The sequence below is a fragment of the Theropithecus gelada genome, chromosome 1 (assembly GCF_003255815.1).
Source record: "Theropithecus gelada isolate Dixy chromosome 1, Tgel_1.0, whole genome shotgun sequence".
In the NCBI taxonomy this organism is placed as follows: domain Eukaryota; kingdom Metazoa; phylum Chordata; class Mammalia; order Primates; family Cercopithecidae; genus Theropithecus; species Theropithecus gelada.
The window spans coordinates 128,599,743-128,627,339 of record NC_037668.1 but is presented as its reverse complement, the minus strand read 5'-3'; the positions used below and the strand labels follow the sequence as shown (position 1 = coordinate 128,627,339).

General features: G+C 38.1%; 1 protein-coding gene across 5 annotated transcripts in view; it reads right to left on the bottom strand.

The window, feature by feature from the left end:
- Positions 1–27,597, bottom strand: part of CDC14A (cell division cycle 14A) — a 171,842-nt gene that overhangs the window by 128,722 nt on the left and 15,523 nt on the right. For all 5 annotated transcript variants that reach the window (XM_025365449.1, XM_025365440.1, XM_025365429.1 and 2 more), the window contains exons 3-4: positions 14,139–14,214; positions 1,541–1,633 (exon numbers count right to left, since the gene is read on the bottom strand). In XM_025365449.1, the coding sequence (XP_025221234.1) occupies positions 1,541–1,633; positions 14,139–14,180 (135 nt within the window). In that variant the 5' untranslated portion in view covers positions 14,181–14,214. The remainder of the gene's footprint in view (positions 1–1,540; positions 1,634–14,138; positions 14,215–27,597) is intronic.

Sequence of the window (27,597 nt, the reverse complement as noted above, 5' to 3'; positions counted from 1 at the left end):
TCACAAAACCCTGCAGGAAAAACACATTTGTTTATAGGGCTTGAATCCAGAAATTACTACAGTCTCTTTCCATATTTCAATCACGGTGTCAATCATCAATTTCAAATGAGTAGTCATTATCAATGTAAGGTAAAAAAAAAATTCAGCTTACCAGAACTTCACTGAACCTTCATGCTAACTGCCAGCTTTTCATGTATGCGCTTAAAATAAAAGTAATAGCCTGGTTGGCACTACAAATAATCTGAGTATTCTAAGAATTGAAAGAAAATGTAGGGGTCATTACATCCAACCCTCTCATTTTGTGGATAAGGAAACAAAATAAAGCTGAGAGAGATAAAGTGCATCATCACAGAGCCCTTCAAGATGAAAAACATGTTTTTCTGACTCTTAGCCACTATTGCTTGTGCTATACCATGCTATCTACAGAGCAAGAAAGATGCAGCCACAAGGGGTAGCCCAAGGCTTTACTGCAGCCACATCAAGGGACAAAAGGTGGGCAGGGCTGGGCACCTGAGTGCTAGAAGCAAGGCCCCAGCCCACAGCCTGGCTGACAGCCTGCCACTCTTCTCAGCCTGCACCCTGCAACAGCCGACAGCTTTTCCAGCAATACTGCTGGGCTTTTTCCCCCGAGAGCTTTTGGGTTGATGGGGCAGAGTTTGAGGTATAGTAGCTGGCGCCCTCTTCCCAAAGTCTTAGAATAAGGCCCTTGAAAAGTCATTCAGCAGGGTTGCTTCCATGGCTTCAGAGGAGCACGACCCCTCCCCAAGGATGAGGGGAAATGACACCTCTCTGCTCCCTGCCTTTAAACAAGCATATTCCCAACTGGTTGTCATACATATCCCTGCAAGTGTGTTTTAGCCCTGATGGTTTCCGCTTTCTAAGCTTTTGCTCGGCCACAGCATATATAGAAAATACCAGAATCACCATTCTAAAACTCCATAGCATGGTCATGTGGAATTCATACCGACATGTTAGTGACTGCGGAGAACAAAATTTCTAACTGAAATTAGTTTGGGTAAAGTCTTATGTGGTTATTAGGGAAGCTATAATATATCCAGGATTTATATTGTTTGCCTACTGCAAACAATTGTATAAATGAATGGATTGATAAAAATAATAACAGTCCTCCCCTGTGCAATCCAGGATTTCCTCTTCTCCCAAAAAATGAACACTTCAACAGTCTTTTAAAATCTTCCATAATACCATATTTCATTCATTTAAACATACATATACACACACATTTTTTTTTCCTAGAAATGTCTTTGGTCAGTATTATTTTTATTAAAACACCTATATAACTGTGGAATTCAAGCTACATATTGCAGTTCCAAGATTCTCTCATTAACCAGTAGAAAAGAAAATCCAAAGAGTAAACATCCCACCACTGCTAGTCCATACTTCCCACTACAGGTCAATTCCCAAACTGCTAATAATCTCCACCATCTCTCAATCCCACTGAAAAACTGGTATGGATTTTCTTTGACAGTGTTAGCATTTCACTGGCCTGATTATAGAAAATAATCATGAAGAAGGTACTTACTGCATAGGCACCTATCAAAAATGCTGCATTTGCTCTTTTCCGTTGGTCAAAACAGGTGTAGTGCACTATTTTCTTTCTTGACAAACTGTATGACTGGAAAGAGGAGATAAAAAAAAATAGGGTAACCACAGAGACAATGTTAACATATACAGAAGGCAAACATCATCTCTTAACCTTCAAGATGTGCCACAACCAATAAAATTTAACAACTTTCAACTTTAATTGCTATGGCATTTGAGGGTTAGAGAATTACTAGCTCAGACCTTGTACAGCCCAATCATAATGTAAGAATCAACAATATAATTAATATCTTTCTCTCCAAGAAAAGAAACTAATATGGTGGAAAATAATTAAATTATCAGCATCTCTATTACGAGGAAACATTTTTGATGATTTATTCTTAATCTTCTACAGAAAGTCTCTTCACCCTTTGTTACCCTCTACATGCCAGTCCCACTCCCAGGAATGTTATCTATAGTTTTCATATAACACAATTTTTTTAAATGTCAACCAGTCTACTGTGATCTCTAAAAAGTCTTATTTTTAAAGACCAATATTAATATTTTCTTTCTGGGATGTTCTGTAACAACCCCCTTTTAATATCTGAAAATACATGGTTAATGGAAAAAGACCATTAAAAAATTACATCAGCAAACATCTTAATACAACACATTACAATAGCCATCCATTAAATTCATGAATTCAAACAGTTATTAAGCACCTGTTATATGCCAGGCAATATGCTGCATGCTCAAGTATTTAACTAAGTTCAAAATAATCAACATGGCATGTTGTACACATGCTAAACATGAAAAAAATGACAAAAAGATCTTGTAAAATGAAATCAAATTATTAATCAAAACTCAAATAAGTATAAGACAATGGGAACACAATGCAACTCAATGAAATCTGCTTGATTTCTTCACTTTTCAAAATTTATGTATTTTAACAATTGATTTTCGAAATATAGGTACATAAACCATCTTTAATGGGCTAGCAAAAAAAAAAAACACAGGCACAAAAGTACATTTCAATATTCGTCTATAAATTCACATTGACTATAAAAGCAGCTTTTTCCATCTTATAAATTGACTACAACACACAGAAAATCCCTGCTTTTAGAACCTCTTTTAAAAAGGTAAATAGAGCTCAACTATGTACTTTTCTTGATCCTGCTATTGTCTACGAGGAAAAAAAAAAAACCTCTTCCATCTCTGAAGCCTGTTCTAAGACAAAACTGCAACACTCTGGCTTTATCATGTAACCACAGAAAGGGTATCCCTCCAATGAGCCAAGAAATCTTCATCACTCCAAGTCAGACATTTCTTTTATAACCAAAAATCATATATATATATATATAAAATTTTTTTTTTTGAGACAGAGTCTCGCTTTGTCACCCAGGCTGGAGTGCAGTGGCATAATCTCAGCTCGCTGCAACCTCCGCCTCCCAGGTTTAAGCCATTCTCCTGCCTCAGCCTCCCATGCAGCTGGGACTACAGGCGCCCACCACCACAGCCGGCTACTTTTTGTATTTTTAGTAGAGACGGAGTTTCACCACATTGGCCAGGCTGGTCTCGAACTCCTAGAATCACATTATCTGAAAATAGTAGTACCCTCTTATCTTTTACCTTTTTTTTTTTTTTGAGAAAGGTCTTGCTCTGTCACCTAGCAACCAGGCTGGAGTGCAGTGGCATGATCTTGGCTCACTGCAGCCTTGACCTACTCGCCTCAATCGATCCTCCCACCTTGGCCTCCTGAGTAGTTGGGACCACAGGCACATGCCACCATGCCCAGCTAATATTTGTATTTTTTGTAGAGGTGAGGTCTTGCCATGTTGTCCAGGCTGGTCTTGAACTCCTGGGCTCAAGCAATCCACCTGCTTTGGCCTCCCAAAGTGCTGGGATTACAGGCGTGAGCCACGATACCCGGCCAGTAGTGCCCTTTTTATTAAACTTTTAAAAATTAGTATGTGAGGACAGGCCTGGTGGCTCATGCCCGTAATTCCAACACCCAAAGTGAGAGAAACACTTAGGACAGGGAATTTGAGACTAGCCCAGGCAACATAGCAAGACCTCATCTCTACAAAAACACTGGGTAGGAGTATCACTTAAGCCCAGGAGATAGAGGCTGCAGTGAGCCATGATCACACCACAGCCGTCCAGCCTGTGCAACAGAACAAGAATTTGTCCCAAAAACAAACAAACAAAAATCAAACAAAAAAAATAGTATTTGACTCAAAGAAAGTCTCTTATTGCCAATGCCCTTATTTCCTGACAGGTTTATACAGATACTCCTATGAAATAAAGAGAGAAAAAAGGCACAGCATTTAATTCAGCTCAGTTGAGTTGATGCGTTGAAGTTACCTAGGGATGTAAAGGTTACAACCAATGGTGCTGACACTTGATTCCTCATTTTCTTAATTTGGGACTACTGACTGCCTGAACATTTGCTTTTTCTGTTTTATTTCATTGTCTCATTGTCTGTTGGGTGGTTGGTTGGTTTTGCCACTTATTTGTTCTCCATCAATAAGTTATGTTTGATTTACCAAAAAGGAAATAAAGTCTCTTCAGACCTAAGCATCTCCCATCATCTCTGAATTGCAAATATCTAAATACTGCATTACACAGGCCAGGCTCTCAATAAACATGAGTCAGACTGAGCATAGGGACTCAACGCTTTCCTGGCTCCCAGCCTCTCACTATTTATGTTTCCTAATTCCCTAAAATACCTGTGGGGAAGAAAATATCAACAGTCTATCTTCAAGTCTGGATTCGCTTTTTTGATGCTCTTTTCTACTAAGAATTTAGGTTTTATGACAAACTACTGCTATTGTTTAATAATGTGAAACTATTTATTTTACAAATCTACTTGCTGAAAGGGACAAGTCATAGTGCTGTTCTTTCATCACTGATGCTGATTTCTTCCTTGGGTTTTTTTGGAGGGGGTTGAGGGGAGTAGAATCTTTTGTGTTTGCCTGGTTTTGTTTTATCTCTCTCTCATTCTAAAGTATATAGAATACAGAGACTTATCCTGGAACATGAACCATAAAACTAAAGGACAGAATTCTGAGGAAGACTTTCTTTTCACTGTATAGCTATAAATATTCTTTAAGTAAATATAATACAAATTAACACTTTAAATATTTTAGAAGAATGTTTAAACTTTATAAGCTTCCATAAATTACATCAGATAAAGAATAGTCTTCACAAAATCTTCCTAGAAACTTTATTTAAAAATATTTCCTATGAGAAACTGCCCACAGGAAGCAAACATAACTGACTTTTTTTTTTTTTTTTAAAGCTTTCTGCCTGATTTTTAGGAAAATGTTTAAAGCTGCTAGCATTTACTTTGCTTAGATATTTTTGGAATTCAGTTTCCTCAGTTAAGTTTCAAAAGCACTCCAACCAAGAAATGATTTCCTGCTTAGTGAAGCTTGGCCAATATCTCCAAGGCCAAATCACTGAGAGTGGAGTTCTCTCACTCGAGGAATCAAAAGAATTCAAAGTGAATGAGAGCAGAGAACAATCTGCTAATCTCAAAATTAGACCTTGTCCTAATTTCCTAATTAATTTCCTAATTAATCTAAAATTTGCTAATCTCAAAATTAGGCCTTATGCTAATGTCCCTTCCTTTTCACAACTGGGCCTCCCTCTTACGGTCATCCTGGCCCATGGTTTTATACCAGTAATGTTGTTCAACAGAGGAGACATTTTGGTATTGGAATAAAAATTTGAGGGATAACAACATATTTTGTCAATTTTTTAGCTGATGTTTTATATGAGTGGGCTGATTTAAAAAAAAAAAAAAAAACTCTTTAATGTTTTTCCCTCTCAAATTTTAAGCACGTCCCCCACTTAAAAAATACTATTACATAATCAAAGCACCCTAGAAGAAGCAATACTAACACCCAGTGGAGACACTGATGACTGAAGTACCTGCTATGGAACATTAACTTCTCTTTTGAGATCTTTCATGGAAGAACTTTACCATGCAGACAAAGTCACAGTTTGGGGACAATAGGTCAGGACTCTCTCTATGAGCCCAGTCGATGTTTTCTCAGATTCTGCCCTAATATCAGGAGAATATCATGCCTCTAAATTGGACAGTGGCCTCTTCCTTACTCCAGTCTGTCTCCTCTGTAGCTCAGACCACAGGAAGGTGTCACCACGCCTGGCTCATTTTTGTATTTTTAGTAGAGATGGGGTTTCACCATGTTGGCCAGGCTGGTCTTGAACTCCTGACCTCAAGTGATCTGCTCACCCCAACCTCTCAAAGTGCAGGGATTACAAAGCAAATACCCTTCTGAACTTTCTAGACTGAAGTGGACACAGCCAGCCCTCTATAATAACCATAAACAACGGCTTGCATTTATTGCTCACTTGTGACATTTCACCACTTCCCAAAGCAATAGAAATGGCACCAGAGGGGTCTAGTTTAATCAGACACATAATGTCTCCCAGACTAGGGGTCCTGGGCAAGGCTAAAATATAATGAGCATACTGTGTTTTACAAGGAGAACATAAGCCCAGAGCCAGAGAGGGCCTTTGAGGAACATTTACACGGTAAGAGTAGTAAGCAGGATCAATCCAGAACTTTCTCATTGAGCCTGATAATTTGTCTAAATCTTAATTGTGAGGCCATAACAAGTTTCATGCTTCAGAATTTAAATAATTCTCAGGTTGAACTGGTCAATAGTACTAAGATTTTTCAGAAATAACTAAATCTAACTCTAAATTGTATTATATTATTATTGTATTGTATTTCATTCTTTTAACAGATTGGTTCAGAATCACCTGCAGGGCTTATATAATAAAACACAGAATGCTGGGTCTCACCTCCAGAATTTCCGATTCAGTAGGGCCTGAGAATTTACATTTCTAACAGGTTTTCCAGTAATGCTGACACTGTTGGTCCAGACATCACACATTGAAATCCACTACTCTAAGAAATGGCTAAATTTTGGAGAAGCACTACCTAAACATGTACCTGGTTCCACCAATGGGAATCTTTTATATGGAAGCTAAAACGCTGTCCATCTGGTCAAGTTGTCCCCAAAGAACTCTACATTCTCTTAAAAAGGAATTCTAAATCATGCAATAAGCCTTTTAAAAGCATTTTACAAAAAACACATTTCCCCAGATTCCTCAGCAAACCTTATTACAATTTGTAAATTCATGCATTCCAGGTGATAACACTTTAGGAACAAGTACCTTCAATGATTCCATAATTAAGCTGCCTTAAATGTCATTATTCCAGAGGTTCCAAATTCAGACATTCTCAGGTGCCAAGAATCTGAAGTGGGGCAGCTGGTAAACAAGAAAAGCATTCCCTATCCAAAGCGCACTGAGCTCCAACCTGCTGCTCATGAGGGAATCTAGGTGCAGAATGGTCAGATACTGCAATATTTCAAAAAAGTCAAAAGGGAAGCTTTCATAAACTGCAGATATTGGCTATGAATTAAAGTTTTTTAAACAGTGTTTATGCTCAAGAAAACATGTCTGTGGACAGAATGCAAGCCACAGGTGACCAATTTGCTAAATCTGGGTGCCAGCATACTGCTGCTGAAGAAGATTCTATGGGTTCCATCAGCATGAATTGAGCAGCTGTTGTGTGTCAAACACATGGCTGAGCAATGCAGTGACAAGGGGAGAAGAAACCCACTCTCTAACCTCAAAGGCTAATGAATATTTAATGCAAAATATTGGCCAAGGCTTATTACAGAGGAGAATAACTGTATAGGGATGCATTTACAGCACACAAGGACCAATAAAATGATACTAATTACAGGTACAGTAAGTGTTTCATTTAACAAGGCAAAAAAAATAGTAGATAAAAGGTGGAATTTAGTATTGACTATCTATCAATTAACATAATCAAACCTACAGAAATTTCTGTATTGCTTACCTGAGAGTCAAAGTTTTGCCCCTGTTATGTAAATCATAAGTGTATATCATAAATACTAAATGTACTTATAAACCAAAGTACAATGACTGCTATGATAGAACAATACAAATTAAGATAAGGGTATTGACCCCAGACATTTTCCATCTTGGAAAGAAAAGCTATGTGAAAGGTGATATTCTAGTGGGATAACACCTTGCAAAACACAAGCCACAGCAACTTGGAGAGAGAAAAAAATAATGACAAGCTGCACAAATAACAAATAGCTCAGGCTACGCTCGGATTATGGCAACAAACACAAATCATGCACTTATTCAGCTTCAGTCAGGAAAGCACAAACTACTTAACCATTCAATAACAAAAGGTGATACAATTAGGCTCAAAGCCAAAGGCAAAAAGGAAAAAAAAGAGTTAATGGTCAATTTAAAGAAACACAGAAAAGTAAAATCTTCAAGTTATTTGGTTAGAACGCTGTGTTTAATTAAGCTGTATGAATCAGTCTGACTGAGCTAAGGAAGACATTAGTGCAGCCTGGATGAGATGCTGTTTAATAAAAATAGAGCCCATGCACCTCCTAAACATGCAAGTTCTGTCAATGATCATGGTCACATTAAGGAGATCACAGCACAGAGACCGCAATGACCAAGGCATCATTCTCTTACAGGTGGCTAGGCTAGACCAGTAATGGCCGCAGCAATCAGCATCTCCATAGCAATCAGTGGTCATCTCACTGCAAAAGCGATAAAATGAGCAGGTCTTCCTGTGAGCAGCCATGACCTTTACAAGTTTTACCTCCAACTTTCTCAGGAAAGGAATACTCTGGAAAATGTTCTTTGGCTGTACAAAACAAAATACGGTTTATGTTTTTATTTAGTGCCAAGATGAAATAGATTGAATCATTCCTTTAAAAAGAAAAAGGTGTCTCTGTGTGGCCCATTTTGTTACAAACCCAACACATTTCATTAATGAAATAGCACATTTGATTAAAGCAGAAGTCAAAATGTCAGAGAAAAGTTCCTCATAAAGATGATTTGATCGTGTTAATAATCAATAATTGAAGGCCTGTGGGATTCTCTATAAACGGGGTTCTTCCTGCCTGAGGATTCCTAACAGGCATAAGTGTTTCTTGCCTTGCAAACTCTGTTTATGCTCGCTCCCATGGGAGATGACATTGCTCTGGAGCCCCTAGAACCTCTTTAAACTACATGAACTATCTCCAGAATGTAGCTTGCTTTTCTTCCCTACAAACCCAAGAGCCAGAAACAGAAGAGAACCACATGAAGAAATCTCAACATGTTTTTGTAGTTATAATAGGGTGGTCTAGTCATTATATCAAAAGAGTTCTTGTGTATATAACCACCTGATATGGTGGCAGGTGCCTGGTTTCCAGGATAGGATTATGGCACTGATTCATTCAGCAACAAGGACATTCCCTAAGCCCCACCATCTGCCAGGTACTTCCAATGCTTCAATATAATCGTTGGTTTCATCATGACCACCCCCTTCCCCTTTTACCCTGAAAGGGCTATGTGGGATGTTTTGTAAATTTAAAATTACATTTCTGTGACTATTCCCTTAATCCTTTTTTAAAACAGTCCTCAAGATTACTGTAATTATCCTGTTGATTCATAACAGCAGGTATTAAAAAAAAAAGAAAAAGCACTGCCCTAGAAAATGTCCCCTTTTCTCAGAGATTTTTTTTTTTCTCCAAGCTGAGGTTTTATTTTTCTCAGAGGAAAATGAAATCAATAATTAAAACTGTATTGATGGCCAAGCACAGTGGCTCATGCCTGTAATCCCACCACTTTGGGAGGCTGAGGCAGGAGAATAGCTTAAGCCCAGAAGTTCAAGACCAGCCTTATCAACGTAGTGTGTCCCTGCCTCTACAAAAACTGGGAAGAAAAAAAAAAGTTAGCTGGGTGGGGTACAGCAGTGCATACCTATAGTTCCAGTTAGTCAGTTGACTGAAGTGGGAGAATCATCTAAGCCCAGGAGTTTGAGGCTGCAGTGAGCTATGACCGCACTACTGCACTCCAACCCAGGTGACACAGTAAGACCCCATCTCAAAAAAAAAAAAAAAAAAAAAGAATAGATTGAGGAAGGTATTCAGTTTTTTCAAAATATCACAACTTTGTCTTTTGTTAGTAAAGTCTTCTTTTTCAGAAGACGTTAGCCCAGTGTTCTTAGCATTGTCTGTGTCAAGGATCCCTCTGAAAACCTGAAGAAAAGCCATGAATCCTCCCAGAAGAAAAATGTAAATGCATACAAAATTGTACATATAATTTCAAGGGTTTATGGATCCCTTGAATTACCAGAATAATAATTCCGGCTCTAGCCTATCAATCATTGATGACATTTAACATTAAATAGCATACACAGTTTAACAAGTTGTTCTCACTTCAATGCATCTTCCCTCTTTTGATTGCTTCCCCTATCCTAGGGGAAATACCAAAAAGTAACCTATTACTGCCTAAATCCTAGTACTGACAATTTTTTAAAGCAGTTTAAATAAGCAGCAGGTTTTTCGTTGGTGATGATGCCTTTTATGTTTGGATTTTTAATCTAAGCATACATTTGATGGAATAATTTTCCATTCTAATTGACATAATTAAAATAAGGCCATTGGGAATAGAATGCGTATGGACACATACACACAAAAATAGCGATAAATCACCACCTCAAATCATCAACTGGAAAAAAACACCTTCTCATTTCAAAAATGAGAAATTTGGGATTGGAATAAAATGTACAGCAAAATATTACCTATCTATATAAAGCATAGAATAAGGAAGAAAAATCATATAAGCTTTCTTGGAAGGAATAAAAATTTCCAAACTAAAAAATGAAATGTGCCTAAAAGAATTGGGAAATCACACAAGAAAAGAATTCTAAGAAGTTGTTACTGGTTAACACAGTGTGAAATTACTCAGAGAAGTAAAGGAGTTTGAGGATCCAGCAAATGCCATCAGATTCGGCATTTAAGATGCTATTAGAGCAGTTTCAGTAGAGTAGGGAAGGCAAAAGTGAGATAACAAAGAGCTAAGAAATCAGCGCACAGGAAGGATGGAGGCAGGCTCTTCTTCTGCAACCTCTGGAAGCAAAAGGAGAAAGGGGGATCTGCAAATAAAGGGGACCATGACAAAGTCAAAAGACGTCTCTGTGTGTCTGTTGTCCCTGCACTGGGCACTGAGAACACAAAGATATATTATACCCCCCACCTCCCACCCTCTAGGAGGTCATAGTCTAGCGAGAATGACAGGTGAAAACAGGTCATCACAATTCATCAAGGATAGAGAGCTGCACAGAGAATTATGGGAAAACAAGGGAGGCACCCTCAATCCAGTCCAAAAGGACAGGAAGATGCTTCCTAAAAGGTGGTGGCTGGACAAGGTATTAAAGAATGAAGAACTATCAAGCCAGAGGGTAAGGGCATCCCAGTCAGACTGGTCTTCATGAGCAAATGCATGGAACAGCCGGTATGGCAGAGTAAAGTGCAAGGCTGGGAGTGGCAAGGGTACTGCTGCTTCCCAGTAAATTAGTGCATGAAATCATCCACTGGGAAGACACCAAGGGTGAGAGCTGACAAGGCAGAAAGACAAGAAAGCAAAGTACCCAAGACCTTACTGAAGTAAGTGACCATGGGCTGCCAGCAAGAGACATCAGCAGGGTGCCAGTGGACTGAGAGAACAGGGAGACTGAAAGTCTAGCAATCCCAGTAGTGTGAGAGGGACAGAATGTGCAAGGTGAGTAACAAAGGCATTTTCCAAAGGGGAGAATCTGGAGTCTGGGTTCCTGGAAGTGAAGCAGACAGAATGGCCCTAACCTTTACAGGAATGAAAGAGGCAGAGAAGCCTTAAAGTTAGTGTGGGACAACAAGGTGAGGTAGCTGGGGCAATGCGAAGAGTGAACAAAGGGTGACTGTAAACCAGAGGCTATGGTTGCTACCGAAGGCGGAAAGAAGGACAGGAAAAATGCAGTTGAGAGCCATGAAATCTAGCACTGACTTTACCTGCTGCATTGGGCAAGTCACACACCTTTCCCAGGCCTCCCTTTCTGAGTCTTGCCTAAATGGTCATTTAGATTCCTAAAATTATATTGGACAGCTTTCCCATATAGAAACAACAGCTTTAAGGCTGAGAAGCGGGTGTTCATCAATCTTGTAGAAGAATTGTCTTTATTATATTCCCTATCAGAATTCACAAATGTTACATTGGTAACTTTATTATGTATAGGACTTTAAAATGTACAAAGCTTTTACATATTGATACACTTTGGATATTTGTCCTCTCCAAATCTCATGTGATCCCCAGAGTTAAGAGGTGGGGCTTTGGGTCATGGGAGCAGATCCCTCATGAACAGCTCAGTGCCATTCTGAGGGGATTGAGTGAGTTTTCACTCTTAGTTCCCCCAAGATTTGGTTGTTAAAAAGAGTGTGGCACCTCCCTCCCCTCTCCCTTGCTCCCTCTCTCGCCATATGACATGACTGTTCCCCTTCACCTTCTGCCTTGAGTGAAAGCTTCCTGAAGGATTCATCAGAAGCAGATGTTGGTGCCATACTTCATTACAAAGCCTGTGGAACCGTGAGCCAAATAAAACTCTTTTCTTTATATATAAATTACCTAGCCTCTGGTATTCCTTTGTAGCAAGGCAAAACAGACTAAGACACATATATTTTCTAATACAATACTAACCACCACCCCGTGACAGTTCTATAATTCCTGTTTTACGGATGAAGAAACTAAGATTCCACAAAACTGAAGCAATTCCAACTTTGGATTGGTCCAGTAAATCTTTTTCTCCTAATTAGAGATTCTATTTAGTATGCTTCATTGAGATAACTCACGACTTATCAACATTTGAGTTTTTAAAACACAATCATTCAGCAAGTAATACAGTGCCCATTAATTGTCCTAAAGCTACATATTTCATTCCAGACATCCAACAGATTACTTTACCACTAAAATGAACCATGTGGAGTTTTAATAAAGTTTAAACTTTATTAAACTTCCATAATGTTGAAACAAAGCATTATAAATGAAAGCAAATAGAAACAAGTTTACATACATACACTTACCATACTGTTCAGTGTAGAAAATGGTAGAAAAAACTCAACCCATCTAATCTCGTGCAACTGCTATGAGTAGAACACTGAGTCACACCAGTGATTTTACTTTCCTGATAATGACTCCTTTCTCTTTGGCTACCCTAGATAGTACTCAGTTCCCAGATTAATTATAACACCCAATTCATTCCAACTACATATTAATGACTAATCAAGACAGCAAAGAAATTCCTTGGTCTTCAAAAGAAAAAAATAGACTTCCATTATTTATTAATTTCCTTTTCTTGTTTATTCAGCCATTAAAAGTTCATTTTATTTAAAAAGGATATTATTTACTTCCTTGGTGATTGCAAAAACCTCTATTTTACTTTCTAAAATACGGGTTTCTTTTCTGAAAAACAGATCTGGCTTAATTAAAGGAATTTACATGTATCTTTTCAAGTCAGACAACTTTATAAGTTAATTCCTATAAAAGTTGAGTAAAACAGATTTTATTGGGTTGGTTCAAAAGTAATTGTGGTTTTTAACATTAAAAGTAATTGTAAAAACCACAACTGCTTTTGCACCAACCTAATATGTTATATGATTATTGATTATTTTTGGTATAATTCCATATCCACCTCTCACTTTGAAATCAATGGCAAAACTTCAAATTCATAAGGATACAACATATTCTACAGGAAATTCTCCATCAGACTGTTTTTTATACCTAAGTTCATTAAAAACCAATCAAATCAAAAGACAATCACAGAACAGTTAACATGTCCAAGGCATTGTACTATGTAACACTAGTAACATTTTACCCAGCAGAAAGAGTAAAATACCTGAGCACTATAATTTATTATTTACCCTTAAGAGTCTGCTGTATAGCATTTTGTCTTTCAAACTGAAATCGTTACGATCTTCATTTACAAATTGGAAGAAAAAGAGATACATATTGCTTTCTGTGTGATAAAATAAGTTTACTAAAACTAGGTATATAGATGAGTTTCCTCATATGCTTGAAGAAGAAAAAAAAAAAGCCACATGTCAAAATCCACATAAAAGTACAGAAAATGAAACCAGATACCCATGTGAAATCAAAAATATAGATGAATTCTAAATGTATGACCAGAATGCTATCATCTCAGGTAAAATTCCATTCTCTGTCGCTGCTGGTTCATCAATCTCACTTGGCTGTTAACTACACAGAACATTTAAGAAACATGCAAAAAATTTCAATCTTGACCAAACAGAAAATGTTATGCACACAGCTCCAGCCATGATGAGCCCTTTTCATCACTTGGAAACAGGGTCTACAGGCATATCTGAAAGTTTCAGAAAAATTATCCTAGGAGGGAATTTGATAGACTCATTAACAACAGCCTAAAAGGATTTGTGCTTTCTTTCTTAGATCACTATTCCAGTGACTTCATTCAGCTCATATTGCAACTCATTCTGAAAACTGAAAGAGGTTAGCATGTCCTTTGTGGTATAATCAGGAGGATCACTTTCAAATTCTAGGTGAACTACTCACATAAATTTCCAGAGATCAAGATCATCTGACTAAATATTGCATGCACACCAACCCCACTGAGCAGACCCTATGGTTCAAATATTTTGATTCCAAATTACAAATATCACTACAATACTCACTTTTAGTTTCTTGTTTAGTTTGCAGCAATATCTGTACACCATTGCCAAGTTCAGCGGTCCAAAATCTGCATAGAAACTAAGATAAAAGAAAAACAAAAAAGTTAGTATTTAGTAAAAGTATAACTTTCAGTAACATCAATGTTCATCTTTAATTTCATTAAATTTACAATCAAATTTCAATTATCTTATAACCAATCTGATCCATGGTATAATCCAAATAACTAATGGTTTCATCCTAATGCCCTCTAGTTACTCTAACTAGTCTCTATTTTAACAGGGAACCAGTGGCTGGGCGCGGTGGCTCACGCCTGTAATCCCAACACTTTGGGAAGCCAGGGCAGGCTTGTGTCTTTATAGCAGCATGATTTATAATCCTTTGGGTATATACCCAGTAATGGGATGGCTGGATCAAATGGTATTTCTAGTTCTAGATCCTTGAGGAATCGCCACACTGTCTTCCACAATGGTTGAACTAGTTTACAGTCCCACCAACAGTGTAAAAGTGTTCCTATTTCTCCATATCCTCTCCAGCACCTGTTGTTTCCTGACTTTTTAGTGATCGCCATTCTAATTGGTGTGAGATGGTATCTCATTGTGGTTTTGATTTGCATTTCTCTGATGGCCAGTGATGATGAGCATTTTTTCATGTGTCTGTTGGCTGCATAAATGTCTTCTTTTGAGAAGTGCCTGTACTTTTTAAAATCTCTCTCCCCTTCCCTTTCATCCTGTATTCCAAGAAAGACATTAGTCTTCATAAAGCCTCAGTTCTCACATATCCTCCCACTATTCAAAAATGTTTAATAACCCTATAATGGCCTCTCAGTGTTCAAGTAAAAGGAAAAGTTGCACATGGTTCACTTTAAATCAAAAAGTAGAAATAATTAAGCTTAGTGAAGAAGGTATATTGAAAGCCAAGATAGCCAAAAGCTAGGCCTCTTGATCCAAACAGCCAAACTGTGAATGTAAAGAAAAAGTTCTTGAAGGAAATTAATAGTGCTACCTCAGGGAACATATGAATGATATGAAAACAAAATATCTTTATTGCTAATATGGAGAAAGTTTTAGTGATCTGAACAGAAGATGAAACCAGCCACAACATTCCTTTAAGCCAAAGCCTCATCCAAAGCAAGGCCCTAATTATCTTCAATTCTATGAAGGCTGAGAGGTAAGGAAGCTGCAGAATAAAAGTATGAAGTTAGCAGAGGTTGGTTCATAAGGTTTAAGATTTATGGGAGCAGGTCAACATATTAACATTCACAGGAGTTTGGAAGATGTTGATTCCAACCCTCATGAGTAACACTGAGGGGTTTAAGATGTCAGTGATGGAAGTAACTGCAGATGTAGTGGAAATGGCAAGATAACTAAAATTAGAAGTAGAGCCTTATTGCTGAATTCTCATAATAAAACTTGAATGAGGAGTTGCTTCTCATTCAACTTTATCACGCTCACACGTTTTGCTCATGAATAAGCAAAGAAACTGGTTTCTTAAGATGGAATGTACTCCTGTTCAAGATGCTGTGAATATTGTTTTAATGACAACAAAAAATTTAGAATGTTACACATACTTAGTCAATAAAGTAGCAGCAGGGTTTGAGAGGAATAACTCCTATTTTGAAAGCTCTACTTTGAGTTAAACACTATCAAATAGCATCTCATGCTACAGAAAAATCTTTCATGAAAGGAAGAGTCAGTCAATATGGCAAAATTTCACTGCTGTCTTATTTTAAGAAATTGCCACAGCCACCCCAACCTTCAGCAACCACCACCCTGATCACTCAGCAACCATCACATTCGGGCAAGGCCCTCCACCAGCAAGAAGATTACAACTTGCTAAAGGCTCAGATGATCATTAGCATTTTTTAGCAATAAAGTATTTTTAGTTAAGGTATATACATTTCTTTCTTAGACACAATCCTATTACACACTTAATAGACCACAGTATAGTATAAACATAATTTTTATATGTACTGAGAAACCAAAAAAACTTGTGTGACTTGCTTTATTGCAGTATTTGCTTTATTGCAGTGGTCTAGAACCAAACTTGCAATATCTCCATGGTATGCCTGTGTATAAATACGCACCTACCAGTATTGATTAAGGCAACCTTTTTTCTATGTAAGAGATTTTCTTATCCTTAGGTTAATGGAAGCAAAACTTCTGACTAATATACCTTGTTTTTCTACTTGAATATGAATATTGACACTGGTAGAATTTAAAGTTAAATTTGGGATTTTTAGCTATGGTTATTTCAGCTTTCTAAACTCACTTTGAATAAATTTTGAGAAAGCAAAAATAATTCAAGTTAGCCACAAAAATCCTCAACAAACCAAATCCAGCAGCACCTCAAAAAGTTTATGCATCACAACGAAGTAGGCTTCATTCCTGGAATGCAAGGTTGGTTCAGCATATGCAAATCAATAAATGTGATGCACCACATTAACAGAATTAAAATTTTAAAAATGTGATCATCTCAAAGACACAAAAAAAGCTTTTGATAAAATCCAACATCCATTCATGATAAAAAAAAAACCTTAACAAACTGGGCATCAAAGGAACATACCTCAAAATAATAAGAGCCAACTATGACACACCCACAACCAACATCATACTGAATGAACAAAAGTTGGAAGCATTCCCTTTAAGAACTGAAGTAAGACAAGGATGCCCACTCTTACCACTCCTATTTAACACAGTACTAGAAGTCCTAGCCAGAGCAAGCAACTAAAGAAAAAATAAAAGGCATTCAAATAGGAAAATAAGTCAAACTATCTCTTTTCACTGACAATATAATGATATAGCTAGAAAATCCTACTGACTCTGCCAAAAGACTCCTGGAACTGATAAACAACTTCAATAAGGTTTCAGGATACAAAATCAATGTACAAAAATCAGTAGCATTTCCATACACCAATAATATTCAAGCTAAGAGCCAAATCAAAAATGTAATCCCAGTTACGATACCTCAAAAGAACTAAAATACCTAGGGATACATCTAACCAAGATGAAAGATCTCTGCAAGGAGAACTACAAAACACTGCTAAAAGAAGTCATAGACAACACAAATGAAAAAACATTCCATGCTCATGTTATTGGAAGAAACAATATGGATAAAATCACTACAATGCCCAAAGCAATCTACAGTTTCAACACTATTCCTATTATACTACCAATATCATTTTTCACAGAATTAGGAAAAAAAACTATTCTGAAATTCATATGGAACCGAAATAAGGCCAAATAGCCAAAGTAATAAGCAAAAACAACAAACCTGGAGGCATCACATTACCCAAATTAAAACTCTACTTTAAGGCTATAATAACCAAAACAGCATGGTGCTGGTCAAAAATAGACACATAGAACAATGGATCATTATAAAGAACCCCGAAATAAACCTGCACACCTACAGCCATCTGATCTTCAACAAAATCAACAGAAATAAGCAATAGGGAAAGGACTTCCTATTCAATAAATGGTGCTGGGATAGCTGGCTAGCCAAATGCAAAAGAATGAAACTGGTCTCCTATCTATCACCATACACAAAAATTAACTCAAGATAGATTAGAGATTTAAATGTAAGATCTCAAACTAAATATCCCAGAAGAGGCCAAGAGCCGTGGCTCATGCTTATTAAACAGCATTTTGGGAGGCCAAAGTGGGAGGACTGCTTGAGCTCAGGAGTTTGAGACTAGCCTGGGGCAACAAAGAGAGACTCCATCTCTACAGAAAAAAACTTTAGGCTAGGCGCAGTGGCTCACGCCTGTAATCCCAACACTCTGAGAGGTTGAAGCAGGCCAATCACTTGACCCTAGGAGTTTGAGACCAGCCTGGGCAACATAGCAAAACCCCATCTCTACCAAAAAAATATAAAAATTAGCTGGACGTGGTAGTGTATGCCTGTAGTCCCAGGTGCTTGGGAGGTTGAGGCAGGACAATTGCTTGAGCCTAGGAGGTCGAGGCTGCAGTGACTTCTGATGGTGCCACTGCACTCCAGCCTGGGTGACAAAATGAGACCCTGTCTCCAAAAAAAAAAAAATTTTTTTAATTAGCCAGGTGTGGTGGCATACACCTATAGTCCTAGGTACTTGGGAGGCTGAGGCAGGAGGATCACTTGAGCCCAGAAGATCAAGGTTGCAGGGAGCCATGATTATGCCATAGCACTCCAACTTAGGTGACAAAGAAAGACCTTGTCTCAAAAAAAAAAAAGGAGAATTTTACAAGAAAATCTAGGAAACACCATTCTAAATATCAGCCTCAGGAAAGAATTTATGACTAAGTCCTCAAAAAGCAAACACTGACAAGTGGGACCTAATTAAAGAGCTTCTGAACAGCAAAATAAACTATCAACAGAGTAAACAGACAACATGCGGAAGGGGAAAAAATATTTGCAAACTATGTATCTGACAAAGGTCTAATATCTAGAATCCATAAGGAATTTAACAGTTGAAAAAGCAAAAAATAATCCCATTAAAAAATAAGCAAAAGACATGAACAGACATGTCTCAAAAGAATACAAGCACCTAATATATGAAAAAATGATCAACATCACCAATCATCAGAGAAACACCAATCAAAACCACAATGAGGCACCATCTCACACCAGTCAGAATGGTTACTGTTAAAAAGTCAACCCAGCAATCCCAGCAATCCCATTACTGGGTATATATCCAAAAGAAAAGAAATTGTTCCACCTTCGCAGCAACATGGATGCAGCTGGAGGCTATTATCCTAACTGAATTAGTGCAGGAACAGAAAACCAAATACCGCATGTTCTCATTTATAAGTGGGAAGTACACAATTGAGTACTCACGGACAAAAAGATGGCAACAATAGATACGAAGGACTACTGAAGTGGGGAGGGAAGAAGGGAGTAAAGCGTTGAAAAACTAACTGTTGGGAACTATGCTCACTACCTGGGTGACAGGATCATTTATACCCCAAACCTTAGCATCACAAAATATGCTTGGATACAAACCTGCACATATACTCCTGAATCTAAAATAAAAGTTGAAATTTTTAAAAAAAGAATTCAAGTCATCAAATTCCAGTTTCATACTAATCATTACAAGCCAACTTCAATCTCAAATTCAAAGATGTACAATTTCTAACAATCAGAATGGCTTAGCCACGTGTACTTTTGAAAGCAATATGGTTCACATATGAACCTATTTCACCAAACACCAGGAGATAAAATTGGTATACTACAATAACACAGGAGAAAGTAAATCAAATACAAACATCATCCTTAAGTTGATCTGTAACATGGTAGCCACTAGTCATGGCTATTTAAATTTAAATTAACTAAGGAAAAACAAATTAAAAATTATTCAATTATTTCAAATGTGTTCAAAAGCCACAAGTAGCTAATGGTTACAGAATTCAACAATTATCTGCACTGATGGACAATACTGATCAAGATGAAAAGACATATCAAAATAACTATAAAAGACAAAAGAAATGACCAAGTACCATAAACGAAGTATAGATAAAATGTTTGAAGACAATATCCTTTCCCTACAAGGGCCCAGTTATTTCCCAACAGTGAGATTAGGCCCTGGTAATTTTTATCCTATTTTGTTCAAGAGGGTCATATTTCCAAAAAGCCAGTTGGAACTTAGAACATGAGAGAATGGAAAAATAGGTGAGGATCTAGTTCCCACCCTCCTCCACTGTCTCTCAAAAAGACAGGCTGTTTTAAGAGCAGGCTGCTATCCAAAGATAGCAACAATGAAGTAGTTATGCCTCTTTTTTGGCAAGAGTCTCTGGTTAAAGGTAGAAAAACAATAAGCAATCCAAACCCAGAGGACTTCCCACCCCACAGTATGTTGAAACTCAGTGGGCCAGCCTTTATATCCCACAAAAAAAATGGATGAGCTTCAAGTTACACTAAAAAAATTCAGTCAAAAGTTTTGCAAAACCAAGAATAATTTTGAACAAGTCTTCAAAAGTCAGAATTGTCACAGAGAAATATAAAACCAACAAGCTCTATCTTATCTTAAGGTCATTTGATACAATACACTAATAAGACCATTTATGTATTTAAAATAATATAGTCTTACACATATAGTTTTCTAGCTTACTATTAATAAATACATTTTTTAATGTCAAGATCATCGAAAAATTGCTGATAGTTGTTCACACCATGCTGGGTTATCACCAACTTTGGTATAATGCAATACTGTGAATAAAGAAGACATCTTCCAACAACATGCTCCTTTGTAAGAACTTTCTTCACCAGAGTTAAGGGAAAAATGAAAACATACCTATAATACGTACTATTAGCTAGAGGGAAATTCAATATAAAAATTAATTGATAATCAATTAAAATGAGTCAAATGTGCTAGAAAGTAAAAATATATCTATCTGGGCAGCTTAGAACAAAAGCAGGGTGGAAGAGGAGAAATGGAAGGTCATCAACCCGGAGACAGTGAAAAGGGAGGAGATGGTAGAAATAAGCGCTTCAGAGACTATTCAGAAATCTGAAGGTTAAGTGCGCTCCTAAACTTGAAGTTAATGACAATGGACAGAGTCTTCTCCACCCTGGCATTTCCTAGGAAAAGGCCTCCAGAGCCACAGCCAAGCAAGGGTCCCCACTTTGTCTTTTGGTCTCATGTGGCCAGGGAAAAACATGGACATTTTATTATTTCAGGGTACCCATGGCTTCATCTCCAAATGAATGAACAAACGAACAAATGATTCTCTCCACCTATTTGCAGATTTCTTCTAAGAAGGTTGGCAAATTATGAGTCAAGGCCTAGAATGAAACTCATGCACTATTAAGTGAAAATCGGTCCATCCATCTTTTATTCAGTAAGTGTAAATAGCTAAAATCAAACCCTTTTCTGTTTTGACAGGAAAGAAACTAAAAGAATTGGAGCATTTGGAGTCGTGCAAGTGGAGGAGGAAGGAGGTTCATCTCCTTACCAGGAGAACAAAGAAACAGGAACCCAAGTATCACAGCAAACGTTCACAAGGATAGGATCACCCACCACCCCACAGGTGCTGGTCCTACAAATTTGAAGGGACATAGAAGCTAGGCCTAGAAGCCTTGCTATCATACTCAACATGTGTATCTCTTCTCACAAGATTTATGAAGTTTATAATGTACCATTATTTTGTCTTCGGTTTTTCTAATAAACTATAATTTAAGTGAGTCAGTTCCCAGAGGAATCATTGTTTGAAGTATTGTTATACCTTATTCTATACATTAGAAGCTTCATGTGAAAATTCCCAACTCCTCAGCAAAAAGATAAGCTACATTCTAAGAATTACCCATTTATTCTACAAGATTTATGACTACCTATTCTGAGCAAGGCATTACAAGTTAGCATATTCATCACAGAGTACTTGCAATACAAAAAAAATTAACTGCTTTAAAAATAGGATGAATAAATTCTATCAGATCATTATAAGGCATGCCAACCTTTCAATGTTTTACCAGCACTGCTGACATTTTTTGTCTCTTCATTCACTTGCTCACTCAAATAGTTACTAGAAGCCTATTGGTCACCAGTCTCTATCCACAAGGAGCTCACTATCTTCTGAAAAGACAGGTAAAGATATTACTACAATGTGATAAATGCTAAGATAGCGGTATCCTCCAAAACACAATGAGATCGTGTGTGTGTGTGTGTGCGTGCATGTGTGGGCATGTGTGTGTGTAAAATTTTGTTGAAATTGATCAGCAATGCCTCTGGGCTGCACATTACCTAACAGTTTCCCTATCACTAGAATACTATCAGCACCCCTCCAGTCAGATGATAAAGTTTCTGTATGAGATGTGATCATTATGGCTGAATTCATAATGATCACATTTTAAAAAGGTCCTAAAGCATAACGAATACCAACCTCAGATGAGGGCACTAGTCTGTTTTTTTGCTCAAGCCCTTTAGCATAACCACCCACAGTCACACTGATGCCAACTTCTTGGGGAAGAGTGGCTGCACATCTAACAAGCTTCCCACGCACGAAGCAGTCTCATGTAGAACTAAAGATCACTGGGTGCCAAAAGGTTCCAGTCCCAATTTGGTCACTCACTATCCCTAAGCTGATGTCGCAGCCTCTCTGGGACTCCACGTCCTCATCTATCAAATGAAGCCACTGAATTAGATGGCTCCTAACGTTCTTTCCAGCTCTTATGTAACATCATATATCACAGTTCTAGCCATTATATAGAGTCTACAGAGTCCACAACTCTAGTTATCCGTATTGGACAAAGCCATTCAACTGCTCAAATGTTTCTCAAGGTCTACTTGCCCTATTTGATGTACTCTGTTCTATCTGTCCTCTCAGTGCATTGGGTCTGGGTACAGAAGACATTTCCCTTAGGGTGTCTCCTCTTTGGGGAAGGAAAAGAACACAGCTTTTTCTCTGAAATTCACTGTTTTCTGCACAGCCAAAAAGCAAATCCACAGACTAGAAAGCAGCTACATGTATTAGGAAACTTGACACCCTTATTACTTACTCATCTGCAAAAAGTTTGACATTTGTTGAGATCATAAAGGAAGGAGAGAACTCTAATATCAACTATCAATCCTGTCCCTTGATGTATTGTCCAGGTTTCTAAGAAAGTTCAGGTTTACAACACCAGAGTGTGAGGAACCATTCTCCACTTATTACCTTCTTAACCCGAGGCAAATACCAGTCAGGTCAGGTGGCAGCTGCTGTTTCTGTAAAATGGGTGAGTGCTTTCACTTTGCCTTAAAGTCAAACAACAGACCAGATGGTATCAAGAACCCTTTCAGTATCAGGGTCTGTAATTCTAACATCCCTCGTTAGAGAAAGTCAATTAATAAAAACTCCCTTCGAGACTCAGATTAATGAAAACAAAAGACTTCTTCAGGAATGCACCGGGAAAATTAAAATTCACTCCCACAGAAACATTCTCAGCAGTATAAATTAACCGCATTATTCAAAGGCTAGTACTGAAGGCAGGAGAGCTATACAGACAGTACATGCAAAGCTTTGTTAGAAAACAGAATGATGAGTGATTCTCCCATACATAAAAGGCTAACCCTCACATTTCATAAAGTGACTGAGGCTCTCAAAAGGAAAATAATTACTCTAAAAGTTGTGGTGAGGATCACAGGGCCGGGGGCAACAGCTTATGCCTGTAATCCCAGCACTTTGGGAGGCCGAGGCAGGTGGTTCACGAGGTCAAGAGATTGAGACCCTCCTGGCCAACATGGTGAAACTCTGTCTCTACTGAAAAAACAAAATACAAAAATTAGCTGGGCATGGTGGCGTGCACCTGTAGTCCCAGCTACTCGGGAGTCTGAGGCAGGAGAATCACTTGAACCTGGGAGGCAGAGGTTACAGTGAGCTGAGATTGCGCCACTGCACTCCAGCCTGGTAAACACAGCGAGACTCCATCTCAAAAATAAAAAATAAAAATGATGATCATCCATAATGATGAAGTCTGTGTATGACAGAAAAAAAGTAAATTGCAATCAATAAATTATTTTTTGTGTGTGACAGGGTCTTGATCTGTCACCCAGGCTGAGTGCAGTGGCACGCTCATGGCTCACTGAAGCCTCGACCTCCTGAGCTCAAGTGATCCTCCCACCTCAGCCTCCAGAGGAGCTGGGACTACAGGCATGTGGAACATGCCTGGCTAATTTTTGTATTTTTTGTAGAGACAGGGTTTCAGCATGTTGCTCGAGCGATATGCCCACCTTGGCCTCCCAAAGTATGGAATTACAGGCTTGAGCCACTGGGCCTGGCCAGTAAATTCCTTAAGAAGGTAGAAATGTATATTCATTTTAGAAAGGTTTCCACAAATTATTTAAAGTATAAAACTTTGATATTTCAGAATGTAATTTTCCAATTCTCCGTAGAAGTTGTCTCACTGAAATGCCACATTTCCAGACACACAAAACTGAATAAATGTATTAAAGTACATCAATCATGGGGACCAAATTTGAAATAAACTACCTTTTCCGGTTCCCAAAAGAAAATTAAATTTTATTTAAAAAAAAAAAAAAAAAAAAAAAACTCTAAACCGGCAGATTCTTCAGTTTGTCACTGGGATATGAATATATTTAAGACCAAAAAATTTAATTAACAACAAAGGAGATATCTTATTCAAATTTATAGTTTACACAAAGTATTTCTTATAAAGGAATTCAGTGTCAACAACAAATAATTGTGATCATTTACCAGATGTTTTTGATATAGGAGTTAAAAAGAAATTATTTAGGCAGGTAGTGAGGGTACGGGAGACCTCGGTAAGGTTTTCCTTTTAATGAAAAGCAGACGTAAAATCATTTTCTCTTCTACCAAAGAGCAGCCTGTAAAATAGAGCTGCCCACGTAAACAAGCAAGCTGGAAACTTGCACAGGTGAATGTCGGCAGTTGTGCCAGTAGGAATATTACTACCTGGGACTAAGCATTTTCAAAATGGCAGCTCCATCTTCTCTTTTTGCCAGCCACACGTACAGTGAGCAGCAGACAAGATGGCACTGGCCGAGTGGAAAGTCCACTTGTATAGTAAGATTGGGGTGGGGTGGCCAGCCTTCCCCTCCCACTACCTAAACGACACACCTGGTTGAACCAATCTACGGGCCCTATGTAAATCAGACACTGCTTCCCCAAGCCAGACTATAAAACCTGTTGCAGTCAGCTGCAGACCCACCTTTCCCTTTTGGACTCCTGTGTCTCACAAGAAAGGGAGAGCTGCTCTCCTCTCTCCTTTCTTCTGCCTATTAAACTTTCTGCTCCTTAACCCACTCACGTGTCCCTATTGTTAATCTTCTTGGGTGAGATGAAGAACCCCGGGTATTTACCTCAGGCAACAATGCTGCTTCATTTTCAAGTGTCAAGAACTGGGAATGCTACATATTTTGAATAAATAGAGCAATATTTTTGATGACTCTCAATCCACATAAAATTCTTTGGTGCTCCTGGAAGTATTTCGTTGATTAAAACAAACCACTTTTTTTTAAGTAAATTGAAACTAAAGCTTTAAAAAGAATTATTCACAGCTCTACTTTGCCTCAGTAATGTGAATTGGAACAACTTAAAATTACAAGAGATAGGAAACAACCAAAATGACCAAAGAGAGGAAAATGTTCAATACAGTATGGTATATCCTTTCCCTGAAATATTATTAATATAGAGATATTTATGGTGATTTTGAAAAATGGCATTGGTTTACAATGCTCATGTATGATTGAAAAATATTAGCATTTAAAACTGCATATACAAAATTATGCCAATTAAAAATTTAAAGCACTGTAGGTTTGAATTTCTTCATTGTAAAAAAGCAATATTCTTTGAAAAATTAAAAAAAAAAAATCTAAGACACAATGAATTTCACAATTAAGTATAAAAAATTCAGCTCAAATCACAAAGCCAGAAAGGAACCTGAGATCAGTTGTGCCACTTACCTCCCCACATTTTAAATATCCAGGACAGGCACGGCCTATTTTCTGCTTAAAGATCACAAAAGACAAAGACTCCATTACAGTGATCCCCTTTTTGCTTCCTATCTCCAATCCTCAAAACAAAACAGAATAGCAAAAAGGCAGTTTCCTTCTGATTTACATACCTCACCTACTTAAAGGTGTCACTCTCTCCCAGTCACCCAAGCCAGAAACTTTGAATTCACCTTTGCTTCCTCCTCCCTACCCTCATCTGGTCAGTCCCAAATCCAGTCAATCGATTCTTTCTAGCCTCTCCCCATCTGGCCTTTCTGTTCCCCACTGCTACAACCCTAATCCAATTCTGCCATAGCCTAACTGACCCCACCTTCGAGCGATGGCAGCACTCGTCCTAAAGTAGAGCCCTGGTCACTCTCTGCCATTTACAAGCAAGCACAACTTACTGACATCAAAACAGTTTTCCACAATCCAGTCCCCAACTAAGTGACTGCTGCTGTGACCTGTGACTCCTCTCCATTCAAATATTGTTACACCTCCTCTAACAGAATCTTGCTATTCCCAAACACCTCTTGTGCCTTTTCTCCAGACTCTGCCTGAAATCTTTTTCTTTCCTTTCTTCTTCATTCACTCACTCACTCATTCATTCATTCAACTAAAATTACTAGAGCCCCATATCTATGCCAGGCACAGTGCTAGGTGTTGGGACAATGGTGCGCAAAAACAGGTAGTACTGGTCTTCAGAGAGATCATAAAATGTACTCTTTGCTATTATACACCCTTCAAAAACTAGCTCAGTTCTTATCACTCTGGGTAGCAATAATCTCTTCCTTTCTTGAACTCCTAACACATACATTTGCAGTTTTGGTCATGTATTATCCTGTACTGTATGTGTTTCCACTTCCTTCTTTACATATACATATCTCCAAAGCATTAGCGCAGCGTTCTGCATCAAAATCTATCCCATCTAAATACTAAGTTTCTTGTATAGCAATTTTCAACCACTTATGAAAGTTTTAAGTTATGCTTTTCACTTCCCATAAAAATGTGTCAAGAGTTTTGTGAGGCTTTTTTGTGTTTTTGTTTTTGAGGTTTTTGTTCTTGTTTTTATTTTTGTTTTTGTTTTTGTTTTTTTTTAAGCACAAAGGTGTACTGAGCTGTGGCTAAGTGAAAGTCATTTACTTCTGGCTTGGGAATGTGTTTATGAACTTACAAATGAGAACATCTGATGTCTTAGGAATCTACTTCAAACAAAATAATGAAGCCGCCCTGTGGTGACCTGACCAGAAAGAACTTGGAAGGCTGACAGCTCCCCACTGGGATCTCCTGCAGCCCACTTGGAGCTCTCTCTCAGGCTGCATGATTACGACTAGCCCTGTTAAGATAACTCTCCTTAGCACCTTGGCTAAATTTCATGTTTTCACAGCCTTATCTCAAGCAAACTGAAAGAACGGAGTAATAATTTATCATTATGAAGATTAGAGATCAACTCTACACCGAATGCCTAAGAGGTCAAAACAGCAGATATTTAAATAAATCAGTATCTAGAAGGTAAATTTGATTCCCCTGGATTACAGAATTAAGAACTGTGGGCCAGGCACGGTGGCTCATGCCTGTAATCCCAGCACTTTGGGAGGCCGCGGCAGGCAGATCACTTAAGGCCAGGAGTTCAAGACCAGCCTGGCCCACATGGTGAAACCCTGTCTCTACAAAAAATACAAAAATTAGCGAGGCATGGTGGCATGCACCCATAATCCCAGCTATTTGGGAGGCTGAGGTGGGAGAATCGCTTGAACCCAGGAGGTGGAGGTTGCAGTGAGCCGAGATTGCCCCACTGCACTCCAGCCTGGGTGACAGAGCAAGACCCTGTCTCAAAAAAAAAAAAAAAGAACTAACTGTGAATGTACACAGATATATCTACTTCCTCTTAACATATACTACATCATAACATTGGCTGTCATATGCTCAAAACAGAAGGTGAAAAAGGCTAGGCACGGTGGTTCACGCCTGTAATCCCAGCACTTTGGGAGGCTGAGGCAGGCAGATCACGAGGTCAGGAGATCAAGACTATCCTGGCCAACATG